Source organism: Esox lucius, chromosome 25, assembly GCF_011004845.1.
Source record: "Esox lucius isolate fEsoLuc1 chromosome 25, fEsoLuc1.pri, whole genome shotgun sequence".
In the NCBI taxonomy this organism is placed as follows: domain Eukaryota; kingdom Metazoa; phylum Chordata; class Actinopteri; order Esociformes; family Esocidae; genus Esox; species Esox lucius.
Genome location: NC_047593.1, coordinates 12,183,064 through 12,209,103, shown reverse-complemented (window position 1 = coordinate 12,209,103; position 26,040 = coordinate 12,183,064). Strand labels below are relative to the sequence as shown.

General features: G+C 45.1%; 1 protein-coding gene across 1 annotated transcript in view; it reads right to left on the bottom strand.

Moving 5' to 3' along the window:
- The window catches only part of LOC105021021 (zeta-sarcoglycan), a 197,856-nt gene that overhangs the window by 35,126 nt on the left and 136,690 nt on the right, over positions 1-26,040 (bottom strand). Inside the window, exons 3-4 of the mRNA XM_010888450.5 lie at positions 25,465-25,566; positions 3,948-4,035 (exon numbers count right to left, since the gene is read on the bottom strand). Of these exons, the coding sequence (XP_010886752.1) occupies positions 3,948-4,035; positions 25,465-25,566 (190 nt within the window). The remainder of the gene's footprint in view (positions 1-3,947; positions 4,036-25,464; positions 25,567-26,040) is intronic.

Sequence of the window (26,040 nt, the reverse complement as noted above, 5' to 3'; positions counted from 1 at the left end):
GTCTACTTTCAGTGGGCCAAGTTCACTTATCATTTTTACGAGCCCTAATTCGGATAGAGGCCGCAGCGCGACAGGTCCTCACTCAAATTAACGAGGTGACAGGGAGACAGGGGCACGGCGGAGGGAGGGAGTGAGGGAGTGAGGGAGGGAGGGCGAAAGGGACAATAAAACTGAGTGCTGCGCTCAAGGCCCAGCGGTGGGCCCCGTCTCTTCCCCTCTCCCACGGGGCCATTCCACGGCCCTCGGCGTCTACCCACGAGGGTGCGCACGTGTGTGTGTGTGTGTGTGTGTGTGAATGCATGCATGTGTGAAATTTCACATATTAATTTGTCAGTGTGAAAATGTGTGTTCAGTTCCAATGACGTACAGTAGCCAAAAGTGAGTACCTCCCAACTGTGTGTGTGTGTGTGTGTGTGTGCGTGTGCATGCGTGTTTATGTGAAGGTCTATCTCATTGAAGGACCACGTGATCAGAGCACGTCAGCCGTGAAATGCCTCCTTAAAAGTGTACCTCATAATTGACTGTCATATAATTTATCTGAACTTGCGGCCCGGGGAACTTTGAAAGAGAGAGAGGAGGAGAGAGGGAGAGAGAGTGAGATAGAAGAGGAAGGGAGAGGGAAGGAGAGAGAGAGAGCCCAAGGAGCCCTCTGGGTTGGCCCATCAGGATGCGGAGCAGCACTCACACTGTTGAAAGAATAATGTTACTTATTGCTACAACCCTGTATAGGCTGGAGGAGATATAAAGGGAAGAGACATAAAGGGAAGAGACATAAAGGGAAGAGATATAGAGGGAAGAGATATAGAGGGAAGAGATATAGAGGGAAGAGATATAGAGGGAAGAGATATAGAGGGAAGAGATACAGAGGGAAGAGATACAGAGGGAAGCGATACAGAGGGAAGAGATATAGAGGGAAGCGATACAGAGGGAAGAGATATAGAGGGAAGCGATACAGAGGGAAGCGATACAGAGGGAAGCGATATAGAGGGAAGAGATATAGAGGGAAGAGATATAGAGGGAATAGATATAGAGGGAAGCGATACAGAGGGAAGAGATATAGAGAGAAGCGATACAGAGGGAAGAGATATAGAGGGAAGTGATACAGAGGGAAGAGATATAGAGGGAAGCGATACAGAGGGAAGAGATATAGAGGGAAGCGATATAGAGGGAAGAGATATAGAGGGAAGAGATATAGAGGGAAGCGATATAGAGGGAAGCGATATAAAGGCAAAAGATATAGTGGGAAGGGAAGAGATATAGAAGAAGATTTTTGTCCATTAAAATAACATAAAATTGATCAGAAATACAGTGTAGAAATTATTTATGTTGTAAATGACTATTGTAGCTGTAAATGGCTGATTTGTATGTAATCTCTACATAGGAATACAGAGGCCCATTATCAGCAACCATCAGTCCAGTGTCCCAATGGCACATTATGTTTGCTAATCCAAGTTTTCCATATTCAAAGGCTAATTGATCATTAGAAAACCCTTTTGCAATTATTTTAGCCCAGCTGAAAATGGTTGTGCTGATTAAAGAAGCAATTTAAACTGGCCTTCTTAGACAAGTTGAGTATCTGGAGTATCAACAGTTGTGCGTTCAATTACAGCCTCAAAATGGCCAGAAACAAAGAACTTTCTTCTGAAACTTGTCAGTCAATTTATATTCTGAGAAATGAAGGCTACTACTCCCCTCACAGGACAGTGGAAACCGGCTCTAACCCGAATAGAAAGAGGAGTGGGACACCCAGGTGCACAACTGAGCAAGAGGACAAATACATTGGAGTGTGTAGTTTGAGAAACAGACACCTCACAGGCCCTCAACTGGAAGCTTCATTAAATAGCACCCACAAAACACCAGTCTCAATGTCAACAGTAAAGAGGCGACTCTGTGATGCTGGCCTTCTAGGCAGTGTTCCAAAGAAAAAAGCCTTATCTCAGACTGGCCAATAAATAAAAAAGATTAAGATGGGCAAAAGAACATAGACACTGAACAGAGGAAGACTGGGGAAAAAAGGGGTTATGGACAGATTAATCTAAGTTTGAGTTGTTCAGATCACAAAGAAAAACATTACTGAGATGCAGACCAAATGAAAAGATGCCGGAGGAGTGCTCGATGCCATCTGTCAAGCATGGTGGAGGCAATGTGATGCTGTGGGGGTGCTTTGGTGGTTGTGAAGTGGGAGATGTGTTCAGGGTAAAAGGGATCTTGAAGAAGGATGACTATCACTTCCTTTTGCAATGCTATACAATACCCTGTGGACGGCACTTGTTTGGAGCCAATCATCTCCCACAGGGCAAAGACCTAAAGCACAGCTCCAAACTATGCAAGAACTATTTAGGGAAAATGCAGTCAGCTGGTATTCTGTCTATAATGGAGTGGCCAGCACAGTCACTGGATCTCAACCCTATTGAGCTATTCTGGAAGCAGCTTGACCATATGGTACGTGAGAAGAGCCCATCAAGTCAAACCAACGTGTGGGAGCTGCTTCAGGAAGCATTGGGTGAAAGAGACTGACCAGAGGCTGAGGACAGAGAGACAGAGTGAGAGAGGGGGATATGGAGAGAATGAGGGATGAAGAAAGAATCAAAGAGGGAAATAGAAGGAAAGAAGGAGAGAATGAAAGGGAGAAAAAACAGCCCATTCTTTATTTATTTTTTTGAAAGTTTAATGTAGCAGTAGCCAGCCTCAGTGGTGGAATTACCAGCAGTGCTAAGCAACCTACCCCTGGTCAGTGACTGGCTCAGCTAAGAAGCAATCCAACTAGCTAGTCATGTTGCGGGACAAATGCTTTCATGAAGCCAGTCAAACCTTTTGGGAGATCCCCGGCCTGTATGGTATTCATCTCTCCCCAGACCAGAGACCACTAACACAACAAGCACAGTAACATCTTTCCATCCATCCATCCATCATCCATCCATCCATCCATCCTCCATCCATGTCTCTAGCTATATTCGCATTCATCCCTCCCTCTCTCTCTCTCTCTCTCTCACTTATATCTCTCTTGCTACATCTCCCTTTAAATCTCCCTGCCTCTTTCCTACCGTCCCCCCTGTGTCTCATTACCCCTCTCTCCCTCTCTCCCTCGGCCTCCCTGTCACTATGTACCTCTCCATGTCTATCTCGTCCTCTCTAGCCCTTGGTCTTGTTCTCCCTCTCTCTCCCCTGTTCGCTCTCTCTCACCGTGGTGCCTCTCTCACCTGAAGCTATGGGTCCCACCAGTCAAGCTACTATTACTACTCAGTATGTCACCCTTCACAGGCACCAGCATTTTCTTCCTGGGGCAAATCTCCCAATCAATCATGACCAAGTCCAGAGGGGGCAGCGGTCTGGTAAAACATACCAAACACACACACACACACACACACACACATGCACACAGACACGCACACAGGGGTTTTACTATCATGGTGAGGACCGGCAATTTTGTACCAATAAAAATACCTATTTTACCTAACCGCTACCCCTAATCTTGAACCTAACCCTAAACCTAACTTTAACTTCAGTAACCTAAACGTTATACCTAATCCTAACCTAACCCTCACTGCTTAAACTGAACCTTAATCCAAATTGTAAGCCTAACCCTACACATTAGTCAGATAAATCTTCTTTTTAAAGTGATGATTTTTCTTGTTTTACTGTCGTAGCTTCGGTCCTCGCAGAATGTCAAACAGCAACACACACACACACACAAGTTCTTTCTCTGAAAACCCCCTGACCAGACTTAAAGTGTACGTGTGTTCGTGTGTGTATTCAACCTGCTGATGCAGGACTCCTTAAGGAACCATTTAGAAACTCAGAACAGGAGGCGCGGAGGGAGCTTCACGCATGGGCCTCCGCTGGATGAGCTCCTCCAAGGAGCAACGTAAAAAAAAAAAGATATTGACTGCCCGCGCGCACGTGTGTGTGTGTGTGTGTGTGTGTGAGAGGGCAGTTGACTGACTCACCCACAGTGAGCTGGCCCGTCAGCTGACCAAGGGCGTTTCTGGCGTTCACCGTCACATTCCTGTCCGACTGCAAGATCAGAGGACTGTCCTGTAGAGACACACAGAGAGAGAGAGAGAGAGAGAGAGAGAGAAGCTGAAATAAGGCACACAGAGAGGCAAGGAGAGACCGGCATGAGAGGACCGACGGGGAGGTGGATGAATAGAGGAGGGAGTACGAGAGGCGGCCGTTATCTATTCAAAGTTGCCCGTGGATCAGCGGTTACGGCAACAATGGGCAGACCGCACAGGAAATGAACCCGCCGCTGCCCGGGGTTAAGGATGAGTCAGTCACTCATGTTCCTGCTTAAACCTCTAATGGACACTTTACACCAGCACGTGAAAACCTCTCTCTTCACCCCTCGCCTTGTCTATCTGCCCATCCCTCCCATTCACCCTCTCTTTCCTCTGCGTTCCCCTGGCCGTCATCGCATCGCTTTTTCTCTCTCTTCTTCCTCTTTCAAATCCCCTCTCTCCTTCACTCTCCATCTGTAGTATTATTAAAGCAGCCATCTTGCCTGATGTCAGTGAGCGGTTTATGTAACCTCACCATGTTGTGTTTGAAGACCGCCGTATTCTAAGAGCCGCAAAGTAACAGTCTAACAGTCACCTGAACTGCACTCTTTTAAAGCAGTCCTCGGCTCGGCGTTTTTCCTCTGTAAGGATGTGCGTCCTTCCCAATGGCTCTGACTCATTGACACCCAGAGCGTTTAGGCTTTGAATAACGAGAGGACACACCACACCTCGAGTGGCATCGTTAGTCTGTCGAAATTACAATTTGAGTAACGACTGAAATGGAATTGGTTGCCGCCCTTCCATTAGAGCCATTAATACATCTGGAGAATTAAAATGGGGCCCCAGCGACAAAGAATAGATTGTTGTGAACATTGCGGTAATTTCCTGAAGACGTGACCACTGAGTCACTGACCTAGCCAATGGTAGAAGTATGTCTTGTTTTATAGTGATTCTGTAAAAGCCAAGGGGAATATGTATGTAAACCTGAAAAAGTCCAGGCTGTTAAAGATAAAGGAGAACACGAACCGTCACTGATTAAAACCCACAGATTGACAACGTGGAATGGACTTAACTGTATTGAATGGTCATGATATGATCTGTAATGAATTTACACCAGCAGTCAGTCCATAGACTCCACCTCGCCCACCAAATCCTTTTGATAATCTTTGCTTTTGTTAAAATTATAACGCATCAGCCGCTCAGTAAAGTCACAGGCTTAAGCCAGCTAAACATGGACATAAAAGCTGCAAAGTCTGTGGTGGATGGACACAGACACACGCACGCACGCACGCACACACACAGACTGACTGACAGACGCTCACACACTTGAACACAATCTGACAGATAACAGGGCTTGTACTTTTCCATTACTGGGATTTAGGGAGTTGGTTGTGTTAAGTGCCGTCTCTTTAGAAGCTCACCAGGTGCTGATACCACTCCACTCGCCCCTCCCCCTTGTCCATGTTCCTTCCTCCACACTTTATTTGCAGCACCGTCTGTTCTATGTGTTCTATTTCTATGCGTGTATTTATATCCGATAGGCGTGAAGATCATCATTTACAGTTGGGCCAGTGTGACCATGCCAGGTAGAACTGAGCCCCTGGTTGATACTACCCACGTGGTCGGTACAAATCTCAGGTCCAAAGGTATGGGAACACGAACACTGAAAAAATGTAACTACCAAATTTGAATGTGTGATAAAAACAAACACACAAGCCTGTCCGATGCCATTTACTTTAAGCGGCCCCGGCTCCCGGTCAATAGTCACCCAGCCTCAATCACACGCCAAGAGGGGGTCCAGTTCACCCCGGACGATCTGCAGCTCTGCCATAACTTGGGATAATTAATTCAAATAACTGTCACCGCTTTGGGTTGCTGCCCCCTTGGCGGTCTCAAATTACTCGCTGCTAAAATTACAGGGTAAAAATCTTGACCTCTCCCTACTTTTGATTCAGTGTCAAGGTGGGAACGGCAGAGAGCCGGGGCCTGCAGTGTTTCACATCAGCATGTGGGTTGAGCTGTGTGCCAGGCATCTGTCCACACAGCGAAGTGAAAGGATGACTAATTGGTGAAAGGCTGCTACTTGAAGGCTACATCTGAGTTCTGTACATCCACCGGTTCTGTCAGAAAGTGCAATTTAAATTAAACACAAACAAGAGAACCCCACATAAGATGAACTTACTCAATTAATATACAGTTCTTCTTTATTCACACTATTTGGCTCACTCTCTCTATCATGTATCTATCCATCCATCCATCAATCCATCCATCCATCCATCCATCCATCAATCTCTCTCTATGTCTCTCTTTCACTCTTTGTTTATCTTTCAATTTAGCTGCTTCGAGATCGTTTTTGTCATAATGAAAAACATAGTGGAATGAATAAACTGCAGGTGACCCAATTTTTCAATTGATTTCCCAAAAATATTATAGCTCCATTGAGGCGTGAATTCAAATGAGAATATTGTGTTAATTTGGGAGAGAGCCACTGATCCGATACAGAGACAGAGTTTTTTTGTTCTTCCACAATCTGCCACCTGCGATTCCTCATCCAACATTTCATAGTTTTTTCCTGTTTACGAGGACGGGCCAAAATGTTAATACATCACACCTGCTTAGGTCTAATTTTAGAATGCCGTGGACCGTCTCTGCGCTGGTGTTCGCCAAATCATTCCGCTTCACCTCATTGGTGAAGACCCTGCTTTTGGAATTAATTATTTGCAATGGTGCATATGATACGCTTTAGTTTTGTTCTCAACGCGGTTTCAATTTATAGGACTTTGCTATGCGTGAAACGCATTGGGCCTTGATTCATTCCATGGATTCATCTCCCTAAGGCTTAGCCACTGTGTCCCCTGTTTGGTTCTGTGAGATTTGAAGTCACTGTGGAAAGGAGCATATCCTAAATAATTAAATGTGATGCTCCGTAAATTTGAAGAAGCCTCAGAGCCCAAATACTGATTCACAAACATACATCAACTTTTAGTCGGTAAACAGTCCTATTAGGAAACCTATTTTCCTTCTTTAAAATAAACAGCCTTCAAATTCTATAATATCTACTGCCATTAGTTCTGTATACTCAAAGTTTTCTGATGTATGTCGCGTCTTCATTCCCACCATTTAATGGATTTCGGATGTCGGTTGCATCTTTAAACTGCCTAAGTTAATGCTTCTATTCTATTCTATTCTGCCTTGACTTTGATCGTTTGACTCGACGCGCCTCGGAATTAGTCGGTTAATAATGAGTTCACGGCCCCGAACCGGCGGGGTCATACTGGCCGCACTGTCTGGGTGCCACGAGGCGACTGGGAAGAGGAGGTCCAGAAAGTTCCTTCCACGGGACTCTCCGTACACCTGAGGGACAACGCGGGGCGCTCTTCAGTGTTTCATTTTGGACGCCAAGTGAACGTTATAGTAGACATTAGGAGAAATCCAATCCCAGAGAAACGCGCCTTCGCCGGGCCCTCGTTATGTTCTCTATCTAGCTGACGCCTTAATGAGTGTCCGTGTCATTATCGGTGTGTTCATTAATGTGTTCCTCGCTGTGCTCATCAGTGCTTTATTGTGTTGTTGCCAACCCTTACTTTCGTGATTGTCCTAAGAGACTGTGTGGTTGGACCTGACACCCCCCCTCCCGCGTCTTGTCCCTTTTCCTTGTCCATCAGGTCATGCATCCGACCTGGACTACATTTGAAATAGACTCTAGACTCTGCCCACACGCATTTATTAATTACTACAATTGTAATCTTAATATATGCACCAGGCACAGCCAGAAGAGGACTGGTCACCCCTCTGAGCCTGGGTCCTCTCTAGGTTTCTTCCTAAATTTTGGCATTCTTAGGGAGTTTTTCCTAGCCACTGAAATTCAACACTACTGTTGTTTGCTCCTTGGGGTTTAAGGCCAGTTGTTTTGGAAAAGCCCTTTGTGACATCTCCTGGACCTGCATTATTCTGGACCTGCTTTATCCTGGACCTGCCAAGCATCAATTAAATCTGGCCCTGGAGAAGCCACAACTCGGTGGTACAACTCAGAGGACATTTGTTTCAGGGAGATGACAGAGACAAACATGTTAACACTGCCCTCCACAGCTCTCTGTGGGTTCTGAATATGCGGTGACCACTCAGGCCGCTGTTCCTTTTGAATGGGTTACTCTCCCTGACCAGGACCGTGACGCAGCAGGTAAACACTGACACCCCGGTCGCTACTAATGATCTGCTGTATTTAGGGAGTCTGTGTGTGTGTGTGTGTGTGTGACTGTGTGCTCCCATCCTGGTGTTTGAGCCACAGCCAAGCTCCTCATTAGGCAGCCGGTAGCCACCACATTTCAAGAGAATCAAACAGCCGCAATGTTACGCCACCGCTTTTCTTTATGAATCCCACTGTCACGACCCAGGCACCGTAAAAGCCTCCTACATCAACACTTGGGACGCACTCCGTACATACCGCGTGGACATCCAATGTGAGCCGCGCTGAGACCCACGATCGATGGGACACCGAAAGACGCCGTGTGTCAAGCTAACTGTGACGCGTTAGCACATCACGTCCGCACGGCCGCCGCGCCGTATATAGAGGTCCTCCCAGGATTCATTACCATCACCGGGGGAAAAGAAAGACAGGCCGGCTGTCGGTGGGAACGTGCAGACGAATAGGAAGCCGGGAATATTACACACACACACACACACACACACACAAGTGCACGCACACAAGCTCATGCTGTGCAAACACAGTGAGAGCTGTGCTCTCTTCTCCAGGTGGCCTTGTCGAAACCCCATGCATCCCAGCATCCTTTGAGACCCGGACGTGTAACGTAGGTGCCAAGCGCCCACAGAGTCGTCTCAGCTGTGATGTCTGTCACATCCATTATCCCCTTCACTCCTGCTGCTACTGCACCAAAGTGCTGTCACACACACACACACACAGGTACTCAGACACAGACACACATAGGAACAGAAAATCTAGTGCTAGAAAACAACGCATGTGTCCAAACACAAACACACACACACACACAGTACTGTGCGGCCTCTTAGCCCCGAAATGGGTGGGTGGATTCTGAAGTCGGCGCGGTCCGCAGAGAGCACGTCGCCATGTGAAGCCCGGCGGAGAGGACAGAGGCCACGGCGGACTGATGGGCGTTCTACCTGCCGTTGCCATGTCATCAGTCAGCCCGCGGGAACCTTCTAACGCCATGAACACGGACCGACACCTCACTGTGGCCTTTCGGCCCTGGCTTTCCCCCCACGTTTAGAAACGTGTGCGCTTGTGCGCGTGTCTTTGTGTCTCTGCGTGTATACGTGTATGTTTGTGTGTATCTCCTTGTTCGGATGTTTGTGCATGTGTACCTGCATGTGTGTGTGTGTGTGTGTGTGTGTGTGTGTGTGTGTGTGTGTGTGTGTGAGCGCGCGTCTGTTTCCGCACTAATAGATTATTGATCAGAGGAGCAGTCCATCTCTCAGTCCTCCAGGTCTCCGGGCCGGGCCAGACAGTCTGTAATGTACCCACACTGCACTGTGTAAATAAAAAAAGACATCTCCCTCTCATCTCTCTCTCTCTCCCACTACCTTTTCATCTCACAACTCCTCTTTCCTCTCTCTCTCTCTATCCGTAACTACCTTCCCCCCATTTTTCTCTCCCTCTGCCCCATTCTCACTCTCTTGCCACCACTCTTTCTCCCCCACTCTCTCGATCTGGCTCTTCACAACCCCCCCCCCGCCATCAGTTTCTCAGTTTCTCTTTATTTTTGTTGCCCTCGTTCCCTCTCCCTCTTGGTTTCCGCTCGATGATGATTGATTGAGGATTAGAACACAATAAAGCCTGAAGGTTTTTTTATTCCATTGTGGTCATCACTTTGCAGCCAGGTGACAGGTGGGTAGGACAGACCCTTCACATGCACTCAATACAATTAAAAGACAACAACAAACGTGACATTATCAACTTATCAACAATTAACAACTTAAAACCATTTCAATCAATTCAACACTTTGGGACCTCCTATCAGCGCAAAGAATAGCGCTGAGATATTGGGCATCAACATTTTCTCATTGTAATCTCAGAACAGTTTTGGAGTGAATTATGCCACATTGTAGAGGCATTCCAGTTTTTTTTCCTTCTAGGCTATATCAATAAGAGTAAAAAACATCCTTTGAAGGAGTATTTTGCAAAAAGTTAAAACATATCAAAATATTGACCAAAAGCAGTTCACTGACTTCAGTTGTCAGAGAGAAAACAAACATCAGTTTCCTAAAAGTTTTAAGCAATGTTGCTTGTTCTCCGAAGGAGAAACTTTATCTGATATTGTATTTTATTCACTCTAACGTTATGAAATACATTTTGGGATGTGATTTGAAGAACATTCTCTTTTATTGTACATTTAATGACCTCTGACAATTCAGAATCATGAGATTTCCTCTGCTTTTACACTTTATACATCAGTGAGTACCACATACCATAAAAACTTTAAGTAAAGCTCATTCTTTAAAAAAAAAAACTGTCTTGGAAACAATCATGATGTGATATTAATATATAGAACTTTATGGTTACTTTTGCAAAATTAATAGTTTTTTTTTATGTCATAACTGAATAAGTAAATCCCCTTAGCTACAACCTTTTATTAAACAACGAGTGAAGAGATGATAGATACTTCCCCAACTTATAATACCAAATGAAAGGTTTCAGTGAAGATAAACCTTTCAGGTTTTATATTTTGGTCATCGTAAATTGACCGAATCGGAACCCCCCGAAGAACCGTGAACGTGAATAACATTTCATACCAAAATGTCAGATGACTTCAGCACCAAGGTCCACTCGCGATGCCTGGATCTACAGCAAAGATGTGGCCCTTCATCAAACCGTCACATTGTTTTTCACGTGCGACTTGATTCTCCAACGTAGGCGTATGACGCACACCAAATCCTGTATATTGTTTTTCGTAATACCCGCAGAGCTATTCTCCGATGGGGGGGGGGGGGGGGGGGGGGGGGGGGGGGGGTTGGGGGGGGTGAGGTAATTTTGTAAGCCATTCAACAAGAACTGCGACAGAATATCTGAAAACTTTGATTAGAGAATAGCTTAAGGTGTCACTAACAAATGCCTGGGATAGAACAGGATGATTTGATGAGGATAATTCGGTGACAAGGTGACTCTCAACGCCGCCGTGCCGTAGACAGATTACAGTCAACTGCTGTAAATGGATACTTCTTTATTGTGTTGCACATGTATTATTTATTTGGATGTTTTTCTTGTTTTTTTTCCCACTGAGTGCAAGTGATGGTCTCCTTCCTGTCATCCTGCGCTCTATTCATCTCTCTCTCTCTCTCTCACTCTCTCTCTCTCTCTCTCTCTCCTCTCTACCTATTCCCTTCTCTCCTTCCCTCTCTCCACCTCTACATCTCCCTCTTCGTGTGCCTCCCTCGTTTCTTTCTCACCCCTCTTTCTCCCTCTCGGTCTCTCTCCCCCCCTCTCTCTCCCAACTTTATTGGTTCGCTGTATTATCAGTCAAGGAGATAATTGTACCCTCCCCCCTCCCAGTCTGTTTATCTAGATCTGTTCTGTGGTTCTCCCCCCCCTCCCTCTCTCCCTCCCTCCCTCTCCTCCCTCTCCTCCCTGGCAGAGTGAGAGGCGTTCTAAGCGGAGGGCTTTGGTGGGATTTCATTCTCCTCAGCCTCGGCTCAGACGTGTCTGTCTGTGTTTTCACTTCCTGGACAGTTATTACACCGTGACACCGCACGTCCAAGATCGTAATAAGACATTGATGATGCCTAATACCCACTTCTATCACACTTCTGACCCGCCGGGATTTAAAAGGACTTAGAGGAGCCAGGGGTCAGCCCGTCCAATCTGTCCGGAGTAGAGTAGACCTTAAATGGGGTCACGACAGACTAACGTTGGCCTGTCAATGTGCGCCAGAGCGGACTGAAAAGCTCTTTGTGGGGGTTAACATGTGATTCAATCAAACGCGGGGTAACGCTGAAACTGATGTCATTCAATTGTCCCCATCTCTGCATAAGCCCACTTGTCCCCATCTCTGCATAAGCCCACTCAGCTAAATACTAGGCAGTTCTCCGGCGGTGTTCATTAGCACGCGAGTACGGCACGGTGAATACGAAAGACAACATTATCGGAAAAGCCGGGTCCCCGGGATAGTTCTCCGACAGAAACCAAAGGGTTTGACAAGGTCATAATCCGGATGGTCCACGGCAGAGGGAATAACGAAGCTACATAACAAAGATGACCGGGAGAAAGAAAAAAAAAACATCAGCATTGATCTAGAACACTCTTTTCAAAGTTATAACGGCGTACTCTTTTACAGGCATGAGCAACCTGAAGAGCTAAAGATCCCCTTGGAAAGTAGTCCAACCACTTCACTCCCTCCATGTATTCCTGCGTTACAGGCTCGATTTACACTTCATTACAATTGGCAGGAATATCCACAAAGGTCTTTTTGCTTGGTCATTACGGGGTGTTTTGGTAGATTGATGGTAAAACAATATGAATCAATTATGATTAAATTCTACAACACAATGGAATGTGAAAAAGAAAAGGGGTCTGAATGCCTTCTGAAGACACTGTATACAAGGCATTCAAAGCATTTCTAAAGGAGCCAAACATCCTATATAGGAAATTGCATAGATTCTACCAATCTCTCATTCCATCTAGCTCTCCAACTCCAATTTCTCCCTCTGCCAATCCATCTCTGGGAAACGGCCAATGTATCCTTTATGAAACAAACATCTGACTTAAAGGCGCAGCACTCGTCTCTGAGTCATAGCTATAGATTACTTAATCATTCACTTTCATTTTATAGCGGCCATGTCCCCCTGGAGTCCATTTTGTCATTCCCTGATCATTCGTGGTGTTGTTTTCTATTTGCATGTTGTTAATTACACAAGTGCTATTTTGCCCGTCCCCCACCATTTTGTTACATCTTAGGGTTTTTCTTTATGTATTATGTATCGCCAATTCCCGCAACGTAGCTAGAGCAAGTTCAAAGTGAATTTTCTGATCCACTGACGGTTGTAAAAGAGATGAAGGAGTTTCGGGTTTGTTGTCACACTCTCCAGACTCTGGAGTGAGACTTTCATTTGCATCTTTTTGCCTGTCCATTGATCTGTGGGTCCTACGTTTTTGCACATTTATTAACTCGACCAATTCCCTTTACTGATGTTTAATGACTCAGAGATGTTTCAGGTAATGCGAAACAGGCGAGTCCTCTCACGTCTTTCACCGGCTCTCCGTGTCGCCCTCTCGATTTCTCTCTCACTCGTTCTTTTGCTCTGCCACTGCTCCATCACTCTCTCAAGCACTTTCTCCACCCCCTCTTGCCTCATCTCTCTCCCTCCCTTTGCTCTCTGTCTGTCTGTCTTCCTGTCTGGCTGTTCCATTCGGGCTGCCACTCTCAACGCGTGGCGGCGGGGTCTGTGATGGGAGAACGGAAGCCCTGCTGTGTGGTCGGAGGGACATTGTTTGACGATACAATTGATGCCAAAAAGATGCATTGGAATCTGTTAATTCAATGTTGACAAGATTAGACACGCAAACTCCTGACTTGGTAATCAAATTCATTTGGGCACAGGCATCACGCGGCGCGCACAACACACTGGCAACCACGCCAATTACATATGTAAATATAAAAGACCCAAAGGCCTTTTTCAACAGTGCAATGGGTTTAAATCCCTCAGGAAGGCGTTTCACGTTTGTTTCGAGGTAAAAGCAACTGTCGTCAATAGATCTCTCCTGTCCATATGATCTTATAGAGTTATGTCGTACCGTGATGCAATGATGTGTCGGTTATCTGACGCTCAAGTCAATACATTTAATTCTGTTTGCTGGACCTTGGCGTAGTAATTCTGACTAAACTAGGAATTTGTCCACTTGATTATATAGGCCTTCGACGTTATTTAACACATTTATTTATTATTATTTATTCTCATTTATTAAAAAGCACAATATTGTCTTTGTCATTGTTGAAACATATCCTATTGAGGATGAGTGATTTAGAACAGTAGATGTACGCTAATATAGTAACCTGAATTTGTTTTTGGTCGGGGTCAAGGGATACAATCATAAAACAAAACATGGCAACAAAGAAAATTTTTACTGACCCCTGTATAAAAGTCTGCACACCCTTGGTTCTTAATACTGTGTATTGCCCCCTTTAGCATCAATGACGGCGTGCAGTCTTTTGTAATAGTTGTATGAGGCCCCAAATTCTTGCAGGTTGTATAGCGGCCTATTTGTCTTGGCAAAATGCCTCCAGGTCATGCAAAGTCTTTGGTCGTCTTGCATGAACAGCATGTTTGAGATCTCCCCAGAGTGGCTCGATGATATTAAGGTCAGGATACTGTGATGGCCACTCCAGAACCTTCACCTTTTTCTGCTGTAACCACTGGAGGGTCAACTTAGCCCTGTAACCACTGGAGGGTCAACTTAGCCCTGTAACCACTGGAGGGTCATTGTCGTGCTGGAAAGTCCAAGAGCGTCCCATGCGCAGCCTTCGTGCAGAAGAACGCAAATTGTCTGCCAGTATTTTCTGATAACATGTTGCATTCATCTTGCCATCAATTTTCATAAGACTCCCTGTGCCTTTAGAGCTCACACCCCCCCAAAACATCAGTGAGCCACCACCATGCTTCACAGTGGGGGATGGTATTCTGTTCACTATAGGACTTATTGACCCCTCTCCAAACATAGCACTTATGGTTCTGACCATAAAGCTGTACTTTGGCCTCGTCACTGCAAATTACAGTGTGCCAGAGGCTGTGAGGCGTGTCAAGGTGTTGTCAGGCATAATTGTAACCGGGCTTTTTTGTGGCGTTGGCGCAGTAAAGGCTTCTTTCTGGCAAATCGACCATGCAGCTCATTTTTGTTCAAGTATCGTCTTATTGTGCTCCTTGAAACAACCACACCGTCTTTTTCCAGAGCAGCCTGTATTTCTCATGAGGTTACCAGTGGGATTTTCTTTGTATCCCAAACTATTCTTCTGGCAGTTTTGGCTGGAATCTTTCTTGGTCTACCGGACATTGGCAGGGTATCAAGAGATCCTAGAATTTCCTACTTTTAATAAGCAAATGAACAGTACTGACTGGCATTTGCAAGGCTTTGGATATCTTTTTATATCCTTTTTCATCTTTATAAAGTTCCATTACCTTGTTACGCAGGTCTTTTGACAGTTATTTTCTGCTCCCTATGGCTCAGTATCTATCCTGCTCAGTGCATCCATGTGAGAGCAAACAAACTCATTGACTATTTATACACAGACACTAATTGCAATTTAAAAATCCACAGGTGTGGGAAATTCACCTTTGATTAACATTTTCATCTGTGTGTGTCACCTTGTGTGTCTGAAACAAGGCCAAACATTCAAGAGTATATAAACTTTTGATCAGGGCCATTTGGGTCATTTTTGTTATCATTATGATTTTAAAAGGAGACATACTATCTGATAATAAATGGCTTCATATGCAAACTAATAGGCACAACTGTAGGTAGTAAGCATTTCCATGCATATGGGATGCGGATCCTAAGAGATGGCGCTGTCCTTGTGACTTTTCCCCAGGTCCTAAGCGTAAAATGAAAAATGGGCAAGAGTAAGGATCTGAGCGACTTTGACAAGGGCCAAATTGTGATGGCTAGATGACTGGGTCAAAGCATCTCCAAAACTGCAGCCCTTGTGGAGTGTTCTCGGTCTGCAGTGGCCAGTACCTATCAAAAGTGGTCCAAGGAATTGAAAAGAGGTGAACCGGCGACAGGGTCATGGGCAGCCATGGCTCATTGATGCACGTGAGGAGCGAAGACTGGCCCATGTGGTCCGATCCAACAGACGAGCTACTGTAGCTCAAATTGAAAATGTTAATGCTGGTACTGATATAAAAGTGTCAGAACACACAATGCATCGCAGTTTGTTGCGTATGGGGCTGTGTAGCCACAGACCAGTCAGAGTGCCCATGCTGACCCCTGTAACCACTGTCAAAAGCGCCTACAATGGGCATGTGAGAGTCAGAACTGGACCTCAGAGCAATGGAAGAAGGTGGCCTAGTCTTAATATTAAATGTTTTTATATCACGTGGATGGCTGTGTGCGTGTGCGTCGCTTACCTGGAGAACACATGGCACCAGGATGCACTATGGGAAGAGGGCAAGCCAGTGGAGGCAGTGTGATGCTTTGGGAAATCTTCTGCAGGGAAACCTTGGGTCCTGCCATTCATATGGATGTTACTTTGACACGTACCACCTACCTAAGCATTGTTGCAGACCATGTGCACCCTATCATGGCAACAGTATCCCCTGATGGCATTGGCCTCTTTCAGAATGGATAATGCACCCTGCCACAAAGCAAAAACTGTTCAGGAATGGTTTGAGGAACACAACAACGACTTCAAGGTGTTGACTTGGCCTCCAAATTCCCCAGATCTTAATCCAATCGAGCCTCTGTGGGACGTCCAGGACAAACAAGTCCGATCCATGGAGGCCCCACCTAGCATCTTAAAAGACGTAAAGGATCTGCTGCTAATGTCTTGTTGCCAGATCCAAAAGCACACCTTCAGAGGTCAAGTGGAGTCCACGCCTTAACTGGTCAGGGCTGCTTTGGCGGCAAAACGAGGACCTACACAATATTAGGCAGGTGATCATAATATTATTGCTAATTGGTGTACGTTTTCCTAGCGTGGTCTGTTTTCGCTGTACATTATTCTAGTGTGTTCTGTTCATGTGAGACCTGCCAACGCTGCCTCTAATGGATATACACTGATAAGTCAGAACATAATGAGCACTCACAGCGGAGGCAAATAACGTCGATCGTCTCCAACAAGGGTACATGTCAAGGTCTGGGTAGATTGGATGGAAAGCAAAAAAAGCCGTGGAAGGTTTCCTGGACGAGTCCCCTTTTCTTTTACACGGCCATGTACGTTTGCACCGCATACATGGGCAAGTGATGACACCAGAACGCACGGTTGGAAGATGACAAGCCGGTGGAGGGAGTGCGATGCTCTGGGCGATGTTCTGCTAGAGTCAACGCCCCTGTGGGCCTGCGCTGTTCTGGCGGAACGCGAAGGACTAACAGCATATTAGGCAGGTGGTCACAATGTTTTGGCTCGTTGGTGTATATACAGAGAGAGAGAGAGACATATTCAGAATACAGAACACTCAACTGAACTTGTCACCGAGTCCCAGATCTCTTTAGATCGCCTTCCATCCTCCACTGAACTCCAGGGTTTGCTCCGGTCACCTTTAGCATTTGCCTCGGAAGCTGCGGTCCACCAGAGCCCTTGTCAATTCCACCGCCTCGGTAAATACAGGGAGGGTGCCGTTGCCATTTTCACCGGGCCGTGTAACACATACATCTAAATGTCATTAGGTGCTGATGGGAACCAGGCTGAAATGGGTGCCGGCGTCGCCGGGCACGAGTGCAACGTCAATTTGCCGGCATTAATTAAATGCCTCTCCTTAATTAATTTTGCTGTGTTGAACGACCATAACCTGCGAAGCTCAGTGAATACTAACGCCTTGTAGGGCGTTCCGTGTGTGCGTGCGTGTGTGCGTGCGTGTGCGTGTATTCAAGGCCTCCGCAGTGTCTGAACGATGCAGGACATGAAAAAGCATTGTTTATTTGGCTAATCAACTGCCTGGTATAGTCGCACTCGTAACCGCGCCGATAGCTGCCATGACTTCTGGCTTAGTCATGCCGGAGTGATTTGATTGGCCGTACTTCCTTTGGCCACGGTTGACTGAGGAAGTCTGCTACCGGCAGATTTCTATGGAAGTGGAACAGTATGACTACACAAGTACCGCGAGCTGTGCCAGCCATTCTGAAAAAAACACTGAAGAGATAGTCGGAGGCAGTTGTAACTCATAAAGGATCGTGGGACGAGCATCCTGCTGTCATATACCATAGCGGACATGATGATTAGGCATATCTACAGCTGACACGCCCGCCCATCTATTTGCTTTCAATTGAGTCTCATCCCTCACAGATCCTATCAGAATAATGCGCCCAGGCTCATGACACAGGCTCTAGACACACAAATGGACTCAAATGCATTGTGCAAATCACAATACAAAGTACTTTTAAAATGACGGCTTCCAACTCCTACATCTTGGCAGGGGCGACAGCTGAAAGGGCCTGTGGCATTTCGGGAAGAAGACGCGTCGGATTTGATCTCCGGCGATGATAAGAATTAATATTCTCTTTCATTCGCTCCTCCTGAAGGCCAAGTCGCCTCCGACGTTCCATCATTTTGGAAATGTAGTTAAATGTTAATGGGGCCTATTTTTACACGGGTCGCACACTGGCATCACACACCCCTTGGCCCAGTCTGAATAAAACATTTACAGCCTCACAGTTTTCCAGGGGAAAACTTATTCTTTCCGGGTCTTGGATTCTTTTGTTTCACTTCCTATGTAGGTAACTTTCAGAGTGTGATGGAGACATTTCTTTCTTGTGGGGGGTCGTGGGTATTATCTAACCCAATGAATCCCACAACCTGTTGTTTCCAATAAGAGGCTAGTGAATCCAAGGTGTGTGGAGCCATGCATGAGGTAACCAGATCCAATTGGACAATAAGGGCCTATGTAAAAAAAAATCTAAAATAATTCAAGAGTACTTGTCTTCACCAGGTGAGGGGAGTTCCTAATTAACATAAATTAATTTACATTAACTGTTCATTCAGGTCTTAATTAGTAACTTCTGTCACCTAATGAACAGCTCTGGTGTTTTACACCTCTGGTGGGTTCTAGCGTGTTTCAGCTAGGAAACATTTTGCTCTATAAACTACACAATTCACGTTATTATTTTGAGAAAGCTTAAAATACCACCCGAAAAATGTTTCCACTCTTTTCGAAACATGTTCTGCTTTTGGGAACAGATGACTGAATTGACATCAGATGTTTAGTCGATAAAAAAAAAAAACGCAGCCCAGTTCCATCTCACTCCATTAGGCTTCCACTACCCAGCCACTGTGCTTCCTCTCCCCGTGAGGCGTGGAAATGACAACCTGATACTTCAGCTGCATATATCCGGGGGGCTGTCAAGACTCCCTGTCTATCTGTGGTATCAAGGCAACACCCAATGGAGTGAGTAAACCACCAGTAACAATTTCCTCTGCGCTTTAAAGTAAATTGTATAGAGTGGAGGGCAGAATCAATGTCAGCAATAGACATGGTCAAAGAAAGAAACCACTCATACATCAAAACAGTGACAACCATACTAACTAATTGCACACAACCACCCAGCTCTCAGATGATTTCCCGACACCGATCAAAATGACCCGACAAACCCATTTGCCTGGGCACTTCCTGGAAACCCCTCTGCGTCAGTCAATCATGCATCTACATTTTTGGTAATAAAGCTATACTGCAGGCTAGGCCAGGATTCATTCTATACCTAAGGAATATTTAAACAGGGTCTTTATTTAGATTATTCCTCCAGTGTGCACACACATTTAGTCCTGAAGTGTGAAATCATACAGTAACTGGTAGCTGTTTTTGGTTTTTCTATAGTACCCAAGAGCAGTTTGTAACACAAAGAACTACTGTGTAAATTCCGCAAGATAGATTTCATTGATGTGATTTCATAATTTATATTAGCACTGTAACATAGCCTACAAGTATATCAGTTATATTATCATTTGATATGATTTTTATAATGTTTGATATTGGATATTTTTTGTCAGACGTGATACTTGACATTGAAATGTTATCATCACAGTCCGGTGATTGGTAATGCAAATCAACCTGACATTGCTAATCCATATTTTTATATTTATTTTTAATTTGATTACATTTTGTGCATTTATATAACTTTCCTATTATGTTGTTCGCTTAACCAGGAATTTATACATGAATCTTTACGATGAGGCAAGCCAACCATATATGATAACGAACCCCCAAACCTGGACGGTGAGGACCAATCACACTGCCCAATTACACACAAGAAGATCAGGTAATTAGTGTGTATTTAGTCTTTTGTAAAAACAATAATTGCGTTTATTCATCTCCACAGCACGTTTTTTCACCAGTACCTTTTTGTAACGGATACCTTTTTGTAACACGGCTACCTATTTGTAACGGGTACCTTTCTGTAATGGGTAACTTTTTGTAACACGGCTACCTTTCTGTAACACGGCTACCTTTCTGTAACACAGCTACCTTTCTGTAACGAGTACCTTTTTGTAACGGGTACCTTTTTCACGAGTCCAGCGCAACTGTTGCAGCTGACAGTAGATGTTTGTTCAAAGTCTGGCATTTTCAAGGTTTTCGTAATTGCCCATATCCCAAACCGTGTCCAGCGCATCATTGATGAGAAAAACCCTAATTCTGTTCCCCTCCTGGCTTCTAGAACGGCTGCAAGATCGAACATGTGGCGTACCAATGTGACTGTCCTAAAGCAAAGCCGCTGCCATATTTTCAGTTCAAAATAAATGACCATATCTGATTGGGTGGGCACCCGGATCTACACTTCAGTTGTAAAAGCTCACGCAACATATGAAAACAAATGTTTGATCCATTTGGTGCCTAATGAGCACAGCCAGCCTGAAGAAACAGTAATCTGGTCTGGATGAGACGGGAATTTAGGAGGCCCATAGGAGGTCATTCTACCGTAGCAGTCCACTCCTTGTCACCTAGGAGTGTCGTGGCCGACTTGACAGGGAGAAAGGAAACAGAGAGAAAGACAGTTTGGGCGGTCCAAAAGTGAGAGAGAAAAGTTGGAGATGAAGAAGAAGGAAGACTTTCTCTGAGAAAGCAGAAAGTGAACCATGACAGAGCAGTGTTGAAGTAATCAGAGGTAGGGAATCAAGATTCCTTTTTTCTGTCAAAGCAGTGATAGACTCTCTCCGGATCCCTGGGGGGACAATTAGAAGAGTCTGTGTCGTGAAGCAGGACAGTGCAGAGAGAGAGAGTGAGAGCGAGAGCGATAGAGAGAGGTTGACAGCACAGGACACGTTGCACAGAACACAGAGCCAGCCTTCTGCCGTACAACACCGTTTCCAGACACTTAGCTTAGTTTAATTTCATTAAACCTTAAATCTTTATTAAACCAGGTCAGATTAATGGAGATGAGAGAGAGAGAGAGGGAGGGAGATTTAGAGAAAGGAAGAGTGAGGGAGTTTGATAGAGTGAGAGGGAGGAAGGGGGCAGAGACGGTTATATAGAGAGAGGGTGAGAGAGAGAGCAAGAAAGAGAGGGGAAGAGAGAAATTGACAGAACAAAAGAGAGAAATTGAGGGTGAGAGATATATAAAGAAAAAGAGGGAGAGAGAGAGATTGGGGTCCATGATGCTGTCAGTCAACAGAACAGTGGCAGCAATGATGTAATCAACACATCTGCATTACACAGGAGTCATCTTGCATCAGACGCTTGATTAAGTTCAAGGGGGAGATGTGTCAGGAAGCACAATAGAACAAGTAGCAAAAGAAAGGTCCCACAGGCTGAAATAAATGGTTGACCTTGAACACGTAACCTCTAAAACATAACCTTAGTATTAAGCCAGGGTACCAATTAGACTGTGGCAATCTGAATGCGAAAAGACCTGGAGGCGTCTGAAGCTTAGGCAACAAAAAAGCCCACAAAAAAAAAAATAACCCAATAAGAATATAATCCCAAAGAGGTTTATTTGTCACCCTGAAACCGATCGAACAACATTTGCTATTAAAAAACAAGCCGCTCAAAGCCTTCCAGCGCATATGCAAAATGGCATTATGTAAGAATGTAAATTTGGACAATTATGACTCCAAAAACAGAAAGCGCTGTTCGGGTTTTATGGTTGTGTTACTTTTGTGTTGTTATTTACTTAAATCTTTGTTGTTGTTGTTGTTGTTGTTGGGGGTGTTTATTTTCAGAGTTCTGGATTTAGCTGGTTGGCGTCCTGCCGTTAGTTCTTTCTACACTTTACTTTCATTCATCTCTCAACTGCTGCGAGGACAGTTTTCCGTCCGTGATCGTAATCCAGAAAGGCAGAAAGAAACTAATGATTTTCATAACCCCCCCCCCACCCCCCCCACTGACACCTCAGGCCGGATCCTAACACAGTCCCGTGCCAGAACGCCAGACCCAACAGGGGCTTGGAGAAACCCCAGGCCTAACGCAGCCAGTCAACAGCACACAGCCCAGATAGACTCAGTCTCTGCCTCGCTGACTTATCCAGTAAAATAGCCCGAATCATTAACAAGATGGTGGACACCAAACAACCCTCGGGGGAGAGCACTGGGTTGTCACATTCAACATGTTTCCTGTGTTGTTTTCTTTCCTTTTCAAAGTAACAGTGTCAGCCCTGGTGTTTGCTTTGATGTGGGAACCTTGTTGTAAAAGGGATCACAGTGTCATTGTGCTGGATGTGCAGGACCCAAAATCATACCCAGACACACACACACACACACAAAGAGACACACAAACACACACAGAAAGGCAGCCAAGCTTACACTGACACACAGAGGTCCTCGCACATTCACACACGCAAGTGCATTTGCGCGCGCACACAGTGACACACAGGCTTACAAGCGCGCGCGCGCAGAGAGAGAAAGAGAGAGAGACACTGTGTTCGTCTGATGATAGATGAAGAGTCAATGAAGAGGCCAGCGCGCTCTTTGATTTACAGACAGGAAGCTTCCTTCCTTCGTAGGGGTTATCTACAAGCCGGAGCCACTTCCTCAACAGCAATTAATGCCTGTCCTCTGTTACACGCACTTCATAAAAGACATGTAAGTCTTGGTTTCATTTCATAGGCTTTCAGTGGTAGGCAAAGCGAGGACAGCCTAAAAGAACGCATCTCTCCGGTAGGCTTTGAATGGGAGAGAGAACAAAGATATTCTGAAGGAAGATATCGCACGTCCTCCATACAGGAGGGCAAAAAAAGGAAGACGACCCAAAATAAGCGGTCGCCCATTGTGGTTTTGAGTAGGAGAGCAAAAAAAAGATGTTCTAAACGAAGAGACATTTCCTCCAAATAGGGTTTGAATAGGAGAGAAAACATAGGTGTTCCAGAGATATCTTGTACTCAACGGGCGGAATGGGGGGATTGGCCGCTCCACAGCAAAATAGCATTTAATCCAACTGGGTGTGAGACTCAGCACAGCTCGCATGGGTCGGTGGTTTCCTGAATGGCCAACAGCAAAGTGTACACTATCCAAACTGCCTCTGTGACTGGCAAGCTCTCACAGGGGGGGTGGCCCAGGCAACACTGTTAAAGGGGAATAACTGCAAATATTGAAAATGTGTCTCGGTTCATAAATTCCTCTAACTCATTGTTGGACAGTCTGTCAAAAGTGTGCAGCTCTCTCACTCAGGGAGAGTGAAGTTAACGTCGCAGGGCGGCCAAGCTCCCCCTCACCAAGGAGCTGAATGGAATTTTGTGGCACAACGAATATCGACGAGAAAAAGTAACACGCCGTCACATCAAAATCAATTGTGATTTATTGCATATTCTGTACATTTTACGCGACGCATTGGAGTCCCAGACTTACCTTTTTTGACATCTCTGCCAAGATCTGCACCGCTGAGCCAAAGGAGTGAGTATTAATCTTGCTGTAGAATTAATTGCGGTCAGCAGGTCAAACGGATGACTAAAACGAACCAGTCTGGAAAATGACTCAAGACAGTGAAAAGTAGTTTAAAAAGAACGAATTGTTTGTGAACTTGCGAGTCACTGTTCTGGTTCACGCAACGAATCAGGACTGAGAGAGAGTCATCCATTGCCTAACAATGCAAATTTAATCAACAGAACTTTTCATCTCATAAATGCACCTATTTTCACAGGCAATGTCAATTCAAAGGCATGTGTGGAAGTATCCATGTTGGCATAACTGTTCCATTTTTACAACCGGGCCACTGGTTGTAAAAGTGGAACAGCCCCCAAAAATCGGTACTATGTAACGATTTGTGCCGACTTGTGCCTCGTGTCATGACAAACTTGAAATGTCATGGCTAAGCATGATACTAATTCTGCTTTTATATTACACACAAAGCACAACATGGGAAGTTTCCAAATATATTTAGTTAATTGTAGAAGTCCCAGACTGCATTTTAAACAGTGGATTTCAGTCAACTGTTGAAGAATAACTCTAACACCATCCATCATTGAACCCCAAAGGTCATGGCAAATGGGGATGTGTTCCTGTTTCACCCAGAAGGTCATGGCTAATGGGGATGTGTTCCTCTGTTTCACCCAGAAGGTCATGGCTAATGGGGATGTGTTCCTCTATTTCACCCAGAAGGTCATGGCTAATGGGGATGTGTTCCTCTGTTTCACCCAGAAGGTCATGGCTAATGGGGATGTGTTCCTCTGTTTCACCCAGAAGGTCATGGCTAATGGGGATGTGTTCCTCTGCTTCACCCAGAAGGTCATGGCTAATGGGGATGTGTTCCTCTGTTTCACCCAGAAGGGGAATGTTCTATCCCCTCTGAGGTGATATTAGGACTGTCACATATATCACGGCTTAATCCAAAATGTTTGTGGTCGTTACGTTTACAACACACACACATTCACACTCCACACACTCTTGGGGTCACATGGACCTTCCCTCCAAACACACACCCACACACACACGTGCGCCCACACATCATGCTACGGTATGAAATGCAAGGTGACAACTCCATTGCCTTGCCGTCTCAACAGTTCAGGACACACGTGCATAGGCACACACAAAGACACACAAACACACCCTTGGTGCTGCCATGTACAGATTACTGTTACGACCTGACAAGAAGAACACAGGCGTAAAGGAAGGACATATCATGGAGCACATTCATCAACAGCACGCCGTATCACACCCTTGTCTATCTCTGTCTCCCTCCACTGGAACTTCCACATGAGGCCGGTTTGGATGTTCGTCACGCATCCAAGTCTATTGTCATGACCATTTTATGCGCCTACATGGGATACGGCCGCTGCATTGATGACATTCTCTCCTCTGTTTCCCATGATTTCCCTGGTATGTTGAATGTTACAGTGCTACGAGACTCCAACATGACAATAGGTGACTTAGTACAATGTCCGATGAGGAATGGAGTGGTTTGGTGAGTGATGTGACCCAGGTGACGTACAGTGATGCGATGGTTCATATAAGTGTCATTGGAACACTGCATGTCTTAAGCTTCTGCTAGAGAGAAATTATGCTTGACTTCACAATGCTGTGTGATGGTTTGGGCTCACATGTGACACAAAAATAATTCTAAATGTACCTTGCAGTAGTACTGACACTAATGAGAACTTTAGGATAAATTTAGGGGTTTTATTTTAACAGAGGGCATCCATTTAAGCTCCTGGTACTGCGTATCTGGGACGTTTTAATTAACCTTTTTGGTTACCAAAAATGTATACAATATTTTAAATACTGTTGTTAAAAAACGACAATATTAAAGTATTTGTCATGTTTGGCAACATTACTTTGAATCTGAAGACAAATATTGTATGAAGTATCTTGCAATAATGGGCGGTTATGATGCCTTAGAAGTGTGACATTAGAAATGTTGTGTTGCTTACCCTTCTGGACTGTATTTCTTTCACGTACACAGGAAGCAGAAATTCAGAAACACCTTCAAGCCTGATCCCATCTTTGGTTACACGAAGATTACCCATCCCATCCTGAAGAGAGAAAGAGATAAGAGTGGGAGAGGCAGAGAGAGGGATGGGGAAGAAGTGAGAGGAAGAGAGGGAGAAAGAAAGAGGAAGAGAGGAAGGACAATCATAAGGACAGAAGGAAGGAGAGGAGGCGAGAAGGGAAAAATAGCAGGGAATGGGAGAGAAAAGAAAGAAAGCAAAAGGACAGAGGGGAGGAAACACAGAAGAACCGATTGGAGGGAATTAGTCCAAACTGTAAGTCAGACAAGCTCAATGCGTGTGATTACTGAACATCACTGTGTAAAACACTGGTATAGTAGCATAGTTACTGAACATTACTGTGTAGAACACAGGTATAGTAGCATAGTTACTGAACATTACTGTGTAGAACACTGGTATAGTAGCATAGTTACTGAACATCACTGTGTAGAAGAATGGTACAGTAGCATAGTTACTGAACATCACTGTGAAGAAGAATGGTATAGTAGCATTGTTACT